Below are 14,266 nucleotides of genomic sequence, written 5' to 3'. Positions count from 1 at the left end.
AACTTTCAGTCTGCCACTAGAAATGATACTGAATAGAGGAAAAACAGTCACCTTAAAAGGAAGGCTGACCTTGGATAACAAGCATCTTGAGAACAGAATTATTTGTAGAAAAAATGTGAACGTATTTACTGATTCATAATTCTGACAGTTGGCATTTAGCTACTGAGCACTGTATTCCTCCATTGTCTAAGAATCATGATTTTAGTATTTAGATGTATAAATACCATTTTAGCTTATCAACTGAAATCTTATTTCGGCTAACTAGCTCATGACAAGCAGTGGATTGAGATAGTAAGTAAAATTTATTTTTGCTGCAGAAACACCCTACCTTTTGCAAGGCTGCCCACTCACAGATTACTAACGCAACACTAATCCTCTGCAAGGCAGATTTAGAATTCAAGTGGAAGAGCAGGAGCTGAGCTAATGATTCAGCTGGCTTTATTTCTTGAGTAACAGTATTTACACCTGGGTCACAAATGCAGCAACAAAGTGCTCCCAGCAACCTGACAAGAAGGAAAAGAACAGTCACTTTAGTGTTACAATTACTCTGCAATTAATAATTAAAAATTAACATGCCAAAATAGTCTACATAATTAGATTTTGGAAAAGCTGCTATATATAATGAAAAAAATACATTGCTTTTAAGTATCTTTTTCATATTTTCAGTAAACTGACTTTGCTGCCATCATCCGAGCACGCATGACAACATAATCCCTTGTTGCTGGATCTTCTGCAATGCTGTCTGCCCCAGCAATATATTCCTGAATCACTTCCTTATTCTGGGTTTGACCTTGACGCAGTTTAGCACCTGCCTTTTCCTGTGGAAAAAAGGAGAGGTTGCAAGTAAGTATGTTTGTAATGAAAACATGAATTCATATTCCATAACACTTCCAATGAAAGTTGGACTAAGACAGAATATTTCTTTGATAAGAGGCTTCTTACAAGTAGTTAATACTTGCAAATCACCTCTCCACTACTAGCCTGCAATGGTCCTGTTAAATGTATGCTATATTCCTTGACTATAACATTAATACTCAACATATAGTTGGTAAATACACAGAGGAAAAAGGAAACATCTTTCAGTATGGTTTCAGAAAAAACACAATGCTTTCAGATTTAGCTCAGTCCTGCAAACAGATGGCTTTGGAACTATGTAAATAAAGATTTTATGAAATATTCACATAGAGCATACTGCATAGCAGAACTTTATTCTCATGGATAACCTGACAAGAACTCTTTTGCTCTACAAAATTGAGGTTTCTAAGACAGTTGACATTTAGAGTTTTAGAAAGGCAGCACCACTCCCCTCTAACATCCTTAGAATGTGTTTTCATATACAGCTAAGTAATTTCATACTTTCCTCAGAACAGTTAGTGAGGTCACATTTCACTTACTTTTGATCTAGTTTTTACTTCTAGCAACATGTTTAAGTCAATGGGCAAATGAGATGGCTGCATCATTAAGCAGAGCCAGGCTCCCATCCATGGACAAGCAGCTGCAACCACATACTGTACAGATGCCTTGTTTAACAGTTCCAGCCACACCTTGGGAAAGAAAGAACCATAGTGAAAATCATGACAAATTTCTACAGGGCCTACATAAAATCATACATATGCTGATAAACTGTAGGAACCATCTCTCATTCACTCTCTAGGAAAGCATCATATAGGCCAATTACAAAATAATTAACAGGAACACATTTTTTATCTGCACAGAGGATACGAAAGAGCAGGATACACAAACACTATATACTTATGTGGTAAGGCATGCAAATACCTTGTGAATAAGATCCAGAATTTCTTGGTTGCTTTCCAAGATACAAAACTGAAATATGTGCCTCAACATGTCTTGCAGAATTGGAGTCAACCATGTTGAAGAACTCTGAAACAAGGATATCATATGACTAAGCATATTCCAACAGGTATCACATTAAAACACTAATAACTAATTCTTACCTGGTCTTGGGTAGACAAGAGCGTGAATAACGTTTCCAGAGCTGCTTTTCTCACAGAAGATATAGTGTGGTGCAAGAATGGCCACACACGTGGGACCAGAACTGTGAGTGACTGCTGAATACTAGAGGAAGGGGAGATGGAAAGACAGTTACAGGAGAAAAAAACCCCACTGACTAGAAAACTAGTCAATTCAAGCATGTATTTTTATCATGTTTTTCCCATCACCCATTATACTTTGGCCTTTGTTCAACTGTCAGAAAAAAAAGGAGGGGCTGTTTCTGTTTAGAACTTACTATTAGGCCTGAAGTTGTACCTAAAGTTATGACTTTACAAATAATGAAACCAGCTTCAGCAATGCCAATCATATAAGATGAGAGAGAAAATGCATAAAGCATCTACCTTAAGTGCAGATGCGCTAAGTTTACCATGTGTATTATGAAAAATTTAACATATTAAGATGCGATTTCTTTAATTTGCCAGAGTCCCAAACAGAGAGGAACTAGTCACAGAATTACTGGGTGTCCTACTAATGTGAATTTCCATGTTTGTAGCTTTCTCCAGAACTGTTCCAAGAGCAAAGTTCTACAGGTATGCGCATGTGTTTTAATGTACACAATTTGGTCTCTTGTTTGGAGTTTGTCTGCTCCTTGTGGGCAGGACCACCATATGAGTGGAGCCAATATCCTTTACTAAAATAGCCAAGACGAATGGAGAGAGAAGGTAAAGAAGTCACATATAAACAATGTCTAATTGTTTAATTCTTCTGTTGCATTTCACAAACATAATGAAAATAGAAGCACTGTCCTAACCTTCACTTTAAGGAAAAACAAGAGTAAAATTTAAATATTGATTTAAATTAGGCATCTCCTTTGATTTGAACACATGATTTGAAAGACACGCATTATTACAACTTGCAAATAAGTGGACACTCAAGCACGTAATACTGAAGCAATACTAATTAAAAAGTTACCTGCATTTGCGGACCTGAGGGTAAGTCAGAAGGGATGAAAGAAGGATCATGATACTGTTCGTGGAAGCTGTCAAGTCATCCAACTCCAGAAGTGCATCCCACAAGGTATTAAGAATAAAAGGCACCTACACAAATAAGAACAAGAGATTACTATATATAAAAAAAGAGAAAAAAATCCAGTGCTGCCTCTAAGCATTATTTTCTTCATTTTGACCACAAGTGAACTTTTCAATCAGAACTTATGGAAAACAGTTCAGTCACCTTCTGAGACTGAAGCTGGACCAGGCTTTCCACTACTGGTACTAAAGATGCTGCAGCAACAGCTCGGACATCATCATCCAGATCTTGCAGACCTTCAATTATTGCAGGCAATACTTTAGGCAACAAAGTATTGATCATGTCCTGTAAAAAAAAAAAAATCAAAAGCATTTTTAAACTTAAAAAGCATGTAATGATCCAAACAATTCAGATGTACTCTGTGTTAATTAACCTGTTTGTTTTAAAGAAAAGCTACCCATTCAAGACTATAAGTATTGTAAGTTACCATTCATGAAGTTAAAAACCTAGGTTATAAATTTGAATGAACTCAAATGTCAGCTCAAAGCTCAGTGTTTGCAGAATACAAACGACAGACTAAACGTCTTGTAGCATTCAGCTCTGCTGCTTCACACATGAAAGTATCATCAAAATTAGGCAAGCACAGCCTCTATTTATAATGTTCTGTGCAAGTAACTTATCAAGTTACAACAGTACAGCTTCACTATATAATTGCAGCCTGGATATAAAAGTGCAGTCACACATCTCATAACCCACAAGACTGCAATGCAAGCAAACTTGTTTTATCATATCTATTTACTCTTCAGCCACATCCTCTACCTGGAGCAGAGTTTTTTGATCCAAAGGTCTCTACAATTTATCATGAGGGTTATTACCTGACGTACTGCCAAAGCATACTTTATTCCTAGGAGACCACCATGTCTCACTTCCCACTGTTCCTGCGTAAGCAGCTTCAGGAGAACATCCACAGTTTTATGAACTCCAGTCTCATTCATGTGTTTCAATACTACTCCCAAAGTCTGAGCACAAGTCTCACGTACTGGTGCTACCACCTAGGAAAAAGGAAATGATAAAACAGATACTTCTGTATGAAATTTGACTTACAGAGAAATCAATCTGAGTAGAGTCAGATGACCAAACTGCTACACAAACAAGGTATTTATACATCAGATACTTTTTAATAAGCATCTGTGAGTAGTTACAACAGGCACATGCAGCAGCACTGTAACAAGGCACAGTGTTATCTGTGCTGTACTACTGTCAGTGTTCTATTGCTGCAGTGTTGTCTCCTGCAGAAGACTGCTGAACTGCCCCTCAAACTTAACTTACTTCATCTGAAACAAAGTCTCCAAATCGGTCTAATGCAAACACACAAAGAAGTCTAATAACCAAGTCTTCTAGCCACTCCTGATGCTGCTGAATCATCTGTAAAAAAGAGAAAGAAAATCAAACACCTTGACTGTGTTCATAAAACATTTCTGATATGCTTGTTTTAGCTAAAATTTGTAAGAGATACAACAAATGTTTAAACTGACTCAATACAGTCACCTTGCACAGTCAGTCAAGGCAAAGCACTAATTTAGCTCACCTGGGTTACTGCAAACATCATAACCTGGTTGGTTTCGGTTATTTTTTTTTTAAAAAACATAATACCTTTACTGAAAGGCTGGTGTCCTGATTTTGACTCAGATAGAGTTAGGTTTTTCTCAGTAGCTGGTACAGTGCTATGCTTTGGATTAAGTACTAAATAATGTTGACAACACACTGATGTTTTGGTTGTTGCCAAGTCATGCTCACACTAAGTCAAGGACTTCTCAGAGTCTCATGCTTTGCCAGTGAGGAGATCTACAAAAAGCAGGGAGCAACCATAGCCAGGACAGGTGATCTGAACAGCGATATTCCACACCACAGAATGTCATGGCCAGAATATAAATTGGGGGAGTTACCCAGAAGGGGCTGATCAGCGCTTTGGGCCAGGCTGGGCATCAATCAGTGGGTGGTGAGCAATTGTATTGTGCAGAACTTGTTTTTCTGGGGTTTTAATTCACCTTTCCATTTAATTCTCCTTTCCATTATTATTATTACTGTTATTATCATTAGTACTATTATAAGATTTTACTTGATTTCAATTAAGTTGTTTTTCTCTCAACCCATGAGTTTCCTCTTTTCCTGATTGTCCACCCCATCCCAGGAGAGGGGCCCATGGGGGGAGTGAGCAAACAGCTGTGTTGTGCTTAGTTGCCAGCTGGGGTTAAAACACAACAGCTAGAGAGCACCTCGTTAGGGTGGACAGACAATTTTATTCCTATACAGCATACAAAGGTAAAGTCATCCAGATAACCTATACCAACCCATGTCAACTCATCCTAGGCAAGTCAATTAATATGTCTGAAGCATATTTACAAATAAACTATAAAGCAGTGGGAGACCCAGTGAAAGGAATTTGCTTTTCAGCACCAGATTTAACAAAGCAATTTAAAACAAACTTGTCTTGAAGCTCTGGCCTCTGCGAGAGACCAATAACTCCGTTTTCAATCTCAGAGTAAAAGCCTCATAAAAGCAACTGCTCAGGCACCATCTTTCTCATCTCCACTGTCTGCATACTAGATCACCACTTCCCTTGAAAACTGTCATTTTAGTGTACATATTAGGGATTTCATATTCCCATACGTGTCAAAGAATTATACCCAGCATACAGCATGCACAACAGCTGGAGAACACACACCCTTTCCATAAGTAGTTAAGAAATGGTTTAAAAAGTATCTTATAATTGCAGCCTGCATTATTATTACCCAGCAATCTCCATGGAACAAATACTACCCCACGTGGAAGCAAGAAGAGAGAGAAGCTTTTGCTTTCCCTAACTACAAAGTATGCTGAAATAGATTGATTTACATCTCCTCAATCTTCCACTCTAAACCACAAGCCCTCCCAGCTGCTTTTACAGCAAAGTCAGTATTAATCTGGATGAGATTCACTATTAGTAAATAAGCTGTAACCGTCAGGTTATTTTATAAAAACTGTTTTCCTTTTAAAAACACTAAGCTTTTTCTCATAACAAAGCAAGCAGATTCACAGAGTCACCTTATTGTTCAAGCAAGTAGAATGAGACACTCTAAGATTTCACTAGAGTTATATAATCAACTTGTCAATTTAGTTTCAGCACAGCTTTACCATGACTTGAAAACAGTATTTTCCAGTATGGAAGCTAGTGTTTAATAACTTTATACACAATCAACATATTAATGGTTACTTATACAGTAGTATAGTAGTACTAATACTAGTACAGTAGTATTGGTTTCTGCACAGGCCTTTTAAAAAGAATGTTTCATCAGTGCATATTGTGATGTCAACCAGATAATTTTGAGCAGACAATCTCATGGTTTACATTCCCCCAGGTCACCCACTTGCTGCAAAGTTTAAGTATTTTAAGAAGTCTGTTTTCTAAACTTTGTTTAAGCAACATATGGAGTCCACATGACTGGAAACTTACCTCCTCTAGAGAGCTATCTCCCATTTTACCACCACTTTTACCATGAGCTTTAAGTATCTCTCTCAGTCCAGTACCTGCACCATGTCGAACCTAGAAAAGCGAAATGAAAAGCCAATTTGAAAATACTAGGGAACAGGAGATAGCCATGTTGGATAACTGAAACAATACTATTGTATTCTTAATAGAGATGTTTCAACTACAGCTGAATTAGTACTAGACTTGTAGGCAGTTATATCAAATCATATACTTAAATGTTCATCTGTCCAAAATCAACCAATTAAGAATTGCTTCTATTTCCTAACATTATCATATTTGCAGTAATATAGCCAACATTCATCTACTTTTACCTCACTACGAGACACTAGCTTTCAGAAAAGAGAAACTAGAAGGTATTACTGGGTTTTTTAAGTTTATAAGTTAAAGTAAATAAATATAAATATTTTTCTACAACTCTTTATATTTTTTAAACAGAGTTTGGATCCTCACTGAATATTCTGGAGTTCGCAGAACAAATTTCTGACTATTATTATTCTGCAGGGCTTACAAACCTGCCTTGCTTGACTCAATACTAGAAAGTAAGTGAACAAGTGATAGCAATTGTAAGCACTTGCATGTTCTCACCAAACATGAACAGCTGAACAAACTAGGAAGAGTTCTGGAAATAACATAAGACCAGTAGAACTACTATTGTTTCTGGTATTTTTGACACTTAACTGGACTAGTAATTGGCTTCTCAAGAAAAGCCCACTCAATGGATAATGAAGTCTTAAAAGCAGAGTTTTGAACCAGGTTTTCATTGAGAGACCTTTACACAGATTAGAGCAGAACTTACTCTATTTAAGGACACTTCATATACATGCTTGTTGCTAGAAAATTATTGTATTTCATTTCATGACAGTAACAACTGGAACTCTGTATTTGGTAGCATACATATCCCCTATGTACAGCTCAGTGGTTGCTGGTTAGAAGTATAAGCAAGCCAATAAAAACCACCAGAGTCTAGTCTTAAAATGCTAATTGTTCATGCACCAATAATTTATTTGGTCTGAGATAGCTTATGAGCTAGGTTTTACAAGTCAAAAGAAGTAGACTTTGCTAGTTAAGTTCTCAGCTTCTGCAAACACAAAAGAGACAAATGTATGAAGGCAATACCAGTAGTAGGATTCATCTTGCCTGACTTCATCTGTCAAACTAGGCAAGCAGCCTGGACTAATCACTCAGGCTGCCTCTAGACACTGCAAGATGCTGCCAGAGACATTTTAAACATGAATTGAGGTACATTAACCTATTTTTCACCCAGAACATAAAGTAATAACAATTCTGTACTGATCTACTTCCTTAATTAAGAAGTATGTGTCCTATATCAAATGTACTAAGGAAGCCATGGGAATGTCTGCATTCCAGATGACAACTGGATGTGGCTTTCAACTGCGAACAGCCTGCTTTCAAATGAGGTGAGGCTTATTAGCTCAGATGCAGCAATATGCCACACAAGTAGAATTATCCTTTTTCTGGGACTAAAATAATTGTGCTGGCTGAATACGATTTATCTCTGTTTTCAAGTTTGAGAGCAAGTTGACTCTGTCCATACTGACATCACTGACACTGTGCTACAGATATACATAAGGATGTTAGAGTTGCTGTTAACATTTAACTTTTCAGAATATCAACTTAAGAAAATTAAGTTAGGTGAGAACAGTTATTTCTATCTTCTGCTCAAGGAAGTAAGATTGTTATCAGCTACTTCACACTTTTGCCTGAAATTTCTAACAAAGTGGAAAATTGTATAAAGACTGAATAAAAGGATGAGCAGAACAGTTTTGAATCTTGAATATAGGTGGTCTAAGCAACAAAATATATAGTTTTTGTAGTTACCAAAGGATTGATTTCTCTCCCTTTTGTACTAGCTTAGCATTAGACAAACATGACGCTGTTCTTTTGTTGAATCCAAGTCTCTTTTAATTGCTTAATCTTTGTGACCATAGACTTATGTGCTTTTATTTTGCTTGAATTTCAGTACTCCCATAATTCTCACTTACAGTGACTACTTTACATCTTTGCCACTTCCCTCAAGTATACGTTATACATCTGTTCTCAATTCCCCTTTAAGTTCACTAAAAGCCAATTTGTCCTGGCTATGTAATCTGTATTTACAGTTGATGTAGTTTTTGATATCTAGCAAAATACTCAAGTTACACACATACAATTTTTGTGCTTCTCTTGAAGCTTTTTTTTTCATCTATAGTTACACCTTAGATACTGCACGTATGTCTTACCTCCCAAGAAGGGTTGAAGAGGTCATTGCACACCTCTTCACAAAAGCTTTCCAGAGGCCACTCATTTGCCTAAATGCATAAAAAAATTCTTAAGTATGAGATTAAAAGAGAAAGGAACCAGATGAACACTTATGATCTTCGTGTATTTAAATGGCACATATAAACCTCCAAAAGTTTAAGTATTTTTCTTCATTACTGAACAGAATTGAAAAAACAAATCTTTCACAGCTCAGACTTTGCTAAGTGCACTGGATCTCTTAAAAAGCTTATGCAGTTTCTGTTAGTAGTGTAAACTCTTCTCTATGGTAATTGATTTTAATGTTCTGGAACTCATTCTCCCTTTAGGAACCATGCTAAAGGCAGAAAATTAGGCAAAGTTTCTTATCCGCCCCAGTGATCCTTTAAATTTACAAACTTTGCCTTTAAAGAACATAATAGGCGAGTCACATTTTGCAAATACACCGTATAATGAAATTGGGTCAATTAATTTGGTAATAAACAGTATCCTGTTCAAAACACATTCCACATTTTTGGAAACCAGAAGCGTATCCACTATCCCAAAATTTCCTACAAGGAAACTGCTGTGGCTGTGGAAAGGAAATTATATTACCATTAGTAAGTTCACATCATCACATAGACAAAGCGACTGAAAAACAGCCAGCAATCAGCAGCTGTTCAGCCTGCACTTATCATTCATCTTTCAAATTAATTTTCCAATCATTTTTTCCCAAATAAAAATGTAATTACAAAACTATGTCTGGAAATTTCTTATTTTTGGAGAATACAGACTAATCTAGATAAAGTCTGAAATAAACTTCTGTGAACCATTTGTATTCTGGCTTAGCATTTCTTAAATTGTCAGCTTTTTAGTCTATTGAAGCAAATGCAGGTTTTTCATCATCAACTGTTAAAGATAGAACTTAATTCTAAATTAAGCCTAATTAAAGTAAGGCAAAGATTAAATAAAGTGTACATGAACATTTAGATCAAATTATTTGTGGCTAACTGTAATCCTACCATCTAAGTGTTTAGCACAGTTTTACAGTTTAATACCCAGGTCTGACACCTGTAGCCACCCTACTCACATTCATTTGGGTCACAAACTGCTACCAGTGGATTAAATGTGTTTTCTTCCTCAGTGCTGTAAACACAGTTTGAAGCTGTCTTGCTTCATTATCTACAAAAGTAATCTGCCAATGACATTCTTCATTCCATTTCTCTTAATGCTGAAATGACTAAAGGATTTGGGACTATAAAGGAATTTTGCTTCAAATTACTTTGCTAAAAACCTCAATGGTTATTCCTGCTAACAGCAGAACAATACATCATACCTCTTCTTGAACATTTTCTACCAATGTTTTTGAGTCTGTAGCAGGCTGGTTGATGACAACATTTGCAACTTTTTTTCTCTTTTCTTCTGGTTCCCCATCGGTGCTATCATTGCTGAGAAGGAATAAGTATAAGTTTATGAACTGGAAGTATGCTTTAGGGGAAGTAATTACTTCTACAATTGAAGTCTTCAGATCCAATAAGGTGTGGCAAGAATACAAAACAGAGAGGTTTAACACTGAAATATGCAAGACAGGTAAGTTTACATGAAAAAAAAAATTCAGTGAGGAGATAGAATGCTGTCCCAAACTGACAGTCCTTCTCAGATTTTTCCAAGAAACACAGCAATTCCTAAATAAGGTCATTAATTTTGTTCACTGCTTATAAACACAGTAGATACAATAATATGCCACTATAAACTAGTGAGGAACACAGCATACATCAGAAAGTTGAACAATAACAAAGTTAAAGATACATCTTCTTAAACCCCCACTTTCATGCATTATTCTCAAGCCATATTTAATAACAGGGACAAAGCACAAATTTCAGCTGTAGCATCCCATTATTTCAAGATGCCTCTGAAGCTCCTTAAAGTATATGGAACAAATACTGCAAACAAGCTTTTCACCATCAGCCCAATTTGCACATAAAAGATTAAGATGCAAGGACTGTAGGAAGTTTCTCAACAGATAAATCACAATCCCAGCTTAACTGAAATAAAAGCAAACCAGTTCACTATTATACCTCTTCTCATTAGCTTCCACTGCATCTCTGGATCTTTGCTTTGCAAATAGCTTAGCCATTCTTTTGGCTTTATTCTTTTGTCTACTGCTCATACCAGCTCGAAATTCTGAGTCAATTAACTCAGCAGCCTGAAGAGTCTGAAAGAAAAGTCATTCATTGTCAATTCTTTCAATGAAGGTCCTGAAAAATTCTCAAACCCACACTGGTCTCAACTTCCCCAACCCTCCATTTCAAACTCTGAGAGGCAGTTTGACATCAAATAATACTAACAGGCAACTATGGGACATAAGAATTCAGAAGGGTAAAGCATACCATATTGGATGTCAACCATATTTAAAATACAAATATTATAACCACAGAAGTTCAACCCACTGTATTATTCCTTGCAGTCAAAGAGCCCAAGGTTTTACCTACAGGTTGTTTGTTTACTAGTAAAACTGAAGAAGGGGAATAGTCCAGATCTTCATCATTGAACAGATCCTCAGTATTCATTCCAATCGCAGCGCCCATATCCAAGCCAAGTTTCTTTTGCAGCAGTTTCCTCTGGCGCGCTATCCTCTCTTTAGGATCAATCTCACCTGGAAAGAAGTTTTTATGAGAAAGATGTCTTGGGTTTCCACACAGATGCATTACTGAAAACTTGCTCAATGTATACAACATAAGCCAAAATTTACAGAATTAAATTGTACTTGGCTAATACAGTCTCTTAAAACACATCACGCTGATACCCAGAAGACCTTTCCTGCTACTCTAACTACACTGCTACTTAAACTGATCAAATTTCAAGCAGAAAATATTGTCCCTGAAATTCATTAAATTATAATTGGTCCACAGAAATAAGAAAAAAAAAACCAACCAAAAAAACAAAACCAACCAAAAAAAAACCCAACAAAAAAAAACCCCCCAAACAAACAAAAAAAAACGAACAAAAAACCCAAACCACCAAAAACTAAAAAACAACCAAGTTTTGACTTGGACAAGAAATTGCACTTTGAAAGGAAGAAGTTAACACACTAAAAAATAAAAGCAAAGACTGATTCAAGAACTATCACTTTTTTATTGAGCACATGCATCCTTGTGGGATCTTTTACTTTTGGCAGTCTGTGTTTTCAGGGTTGGTGATTAGTTTGGTTTTGGTTTATTTTAAAGGTTTCTTTTCCTCTTAAACTTTTATCTTCTGTTGGAAAATACAGACCTAAGAAATAACCACCTATAGAACCCCTCAAATGATATTTAATCCAATACCCTGTATTGAGCTGAATATTGAGGCTGAATATGAACTCATTTTCTGCAGAAACATTCTTCCCTGTAAAAGACACTAGACACAGGTGTCTCCTTCTGCCCAAGCTAACTTCTGATGGCAATGTAGATTGAGGATAAGATTGTAAACAGGCTTCAGCACCCTATGAAAATCATGCTTATGCTCCCATCTTCTTCTGTGTTAAGCAAGTTTCATTTTGGAAGCTAACAGAAGCTACCCCAAGAATGTTGTGAAGCTTCAACACTAGTTACCAAACACCTAGATTTCAGGACCACCTGTATCTGTCTACATAAAAAAAAATAGAAGATTTTAGCAGTTGAGTAGAATTAACCCTCCAAGTAAACCAAAACTTGTAACTTGTAGGGCTGTCAGACTTCACTCTTCACATGCACAGTATAGGAACCAGTCAGAAGACTAGCTTGTGGGGTTTTTTGGTCAAATATTAGCACATAAACTTGCAAGTAGATGACCAATATTGGCACAATTTTGAGGTATACACCAAGTTGAGCAGTAATTAATAGTTAATTATATCTACACCAATAGGTTTGTACATTGCATTTAGCTGACAGGCAATTACAAACAGCTTCCATTCTCTACAAAATATTTTTCCTTTCATAAAATCAGCTTAGGAAAAATTGCCAGACTGCTAATTCTAAAGATTATTTAAGTTACTTTACATCCATTCATATCGTCTTACTTAAAAAGGGAAGCTGCTACAAAACAAAGAAGAGAAAGCATTTTCTCACGAGTTAAAAAGTAGCAACTAAAGTTTTTTCATTTTCTTATTTTTGTTACATTATATTTTTATTTATTTTCATTCTTAAAGTTATTTATGTGCAATCATATGACACTGGGATAAATATCAGATTTCTATGGACTAAAGTATTGGGTTTCATTAGAAGAGAGGAACCTTTATAACACCTTATTAATCTAGCAAAAAAGATGGCAAGCAATAAATCAGCAGCCAGGCTTAAGAGAGAGGACACTGCTCAAGTTTCAGCAGCCATAGGTTCTGCTCCTTGCTGAGCTACTGATCTTCAGTGTACACTGCACAGAACCCTTCAATACACAGAGAACAAGGGAATCAGGGCTATGCAGTCAGATCCTTATCTATAGCATCACTGAACTGGAAATAGAGTAGGGAAGTACAGTAATAGCAAAGAAGTAGCTTAGATTAAAATAATTCAATGTCATTACACTGATATAAACCAAGTCTCAACTAAAAAGTTACATAAAAATTAGACAAGTCACTTGAAACAAAAGACATGACACAGGCACTGGTATTTGACCTTCCAACTTCAACAGTCTTGTCAGTATTTTTCATGCAATCTTTCTATACTAGAAACCTTCAAGCTTTTAAATAAGCTGCATTCTACTTCTCTATTTCAGAACACTGTTTAAATGAAGAAAAAGTGGTGATAACTCCTGCCCTTCTTAATGATATCTACAGTAACTATAAAGAAGCCTTAATACTGTTTTTTTCTGCTCTCTTTCAGGTTTCCACTCTCTTCACCCTGTACACATTATAATTCTGTAAAGGGAGAAAACAAACAGACAATACACCCCCCCCAAAAAAAAACTGTTTAACTTGAAAAAGGTAATGCAAACCACTTATGTTGGGGAATATTTTCTTTTGTTATTTCCCAGCATTCTGAGAATCCATGGATGGTTAGACTCATAAAACTGCCACAACAAATCTTTGCAAATTAGTAGGTTCTCTTGTCTGCAAGTAAAAGATAAAGATATACCTGATTTATCATCTTGGACTTCGAATTCTGCACCAGCAGATCCAAGAAGAGATGCACCATGTTTTAACAACCGACAGATATCAAATCTGTCAAAACGCAACCGATCTGTTGAAGGGGAATCTTCCACAGGACTTTCTGAGCCTGGTTCTAGGTAGAAAATAAAAATATTAAGGACAATATGATGAAATTTTTGTTCAAAATTCTAGCAGAAGATTAAGCAAGAGCAAGAAATAATTTCTCTCCTCTAAAAGAATGAGACATACAGCATTTTGATTCATGAAGTGCAAAGGCTCGCTTTTCACAGAGACAGACTTTGTCTTAGGTCACTCGATGTGCCTAACTGACTAGAAAAAAAATTTAAAAGTTTTTCTCTTGATAAATTTAGCTTTTTTAAATCTTTGACATTAACATTAGTCCTTCTCTGTACACATAT

At 36.1% G+C, this 14,266-nt stretch overlaps 1 protein-coding gene across 2 annotated transcripts in view; it reads right to left on the bottom strand.

Annotated features, from left to right (window-relative positions):
* BTAF1 (B-TFIID TATA-box binding protein associated factor 1) overlaps window positions 1–14,266 on the bottom strand; it is a 49,217-nt gene that overhangs the window by 15,328 nt on the left and 19,623 nt on the right. For both annotated transcript variants that reach the window (XM_017803890.1, XM_017803891.1), the window contains 15 exons: window positions 13,834–13,980; window positions 11,239–11,402; window positions 10,825–10,961; window positions 10,083–10,194; window positions 8,752–8,820; window positions 6,476–6,565; window positions 4,312–4,407; window positions 3,858–4,034; window positions 3,187–3,327; window positions 2,926–3,050; window positions 1,956–2,076; window positions 1,777–1,881; window positions 1,395–1,544; window positions 676–818; window positions 329–503 (listed from right to left, as the gene is read on the bottom strand). In XM_017803890.1, coding sequence (XP_017659379.1) covers window positions 329–503; window positions 676–818; window positions 1,395–1,544; window positions 1,777–1,881; window positions 1,956–2,076; window positions 2,926–3,050; window positions 3,187–3,327; window positions 3,858–4,034; window positions 4,312–4,407; window positions 6,476–6,565; window positions 8,752–8,820; window positions 10,083–10,194; window positions 10,825–10,961; window positions 11,239–11,402; window positions 13,834–13,980 — 1,952 coding nt within the window. The remainder of the gene's footprint in view (window positions 1–328; window positions 504–675; window positions 819–1,394; window positions 1,545–1,776; window positions 1,882–1,955; window positions 2,077–2,925; window positions 3,051–3,186; window positions 3,328–3,857; window positions 4,035–4,311; window positions 4,408–6,475; window positions 6,566–8,751; window positions 8,821–10,082; window positions 10,195–10,824; window positions 10,962–11,238; window positions 11,403–13,833; window positions 13,981–14,266) is intronic.

This window comes from Lepidothrix coronata, unplaced genomic scaffold (assembly GCF_001604755.1).
Source record: "Lepidothrix coronata isolate B3197 unplaced genomic scaffold, Lepidothrix_coronata-1.0 Scaffold8, whole genome shotgun sequence".
Lineage (NCBI taxonomy): Eukaryota > Metazoa > Chordata > Aves > Passeriformes > Pipridae > Lepidothrix > Lepidothrix coronata.
Note: the sequence above shows the minus strand (reverse complement) of the source record. Positions and strands in the feature narration are given on the sequence as shown.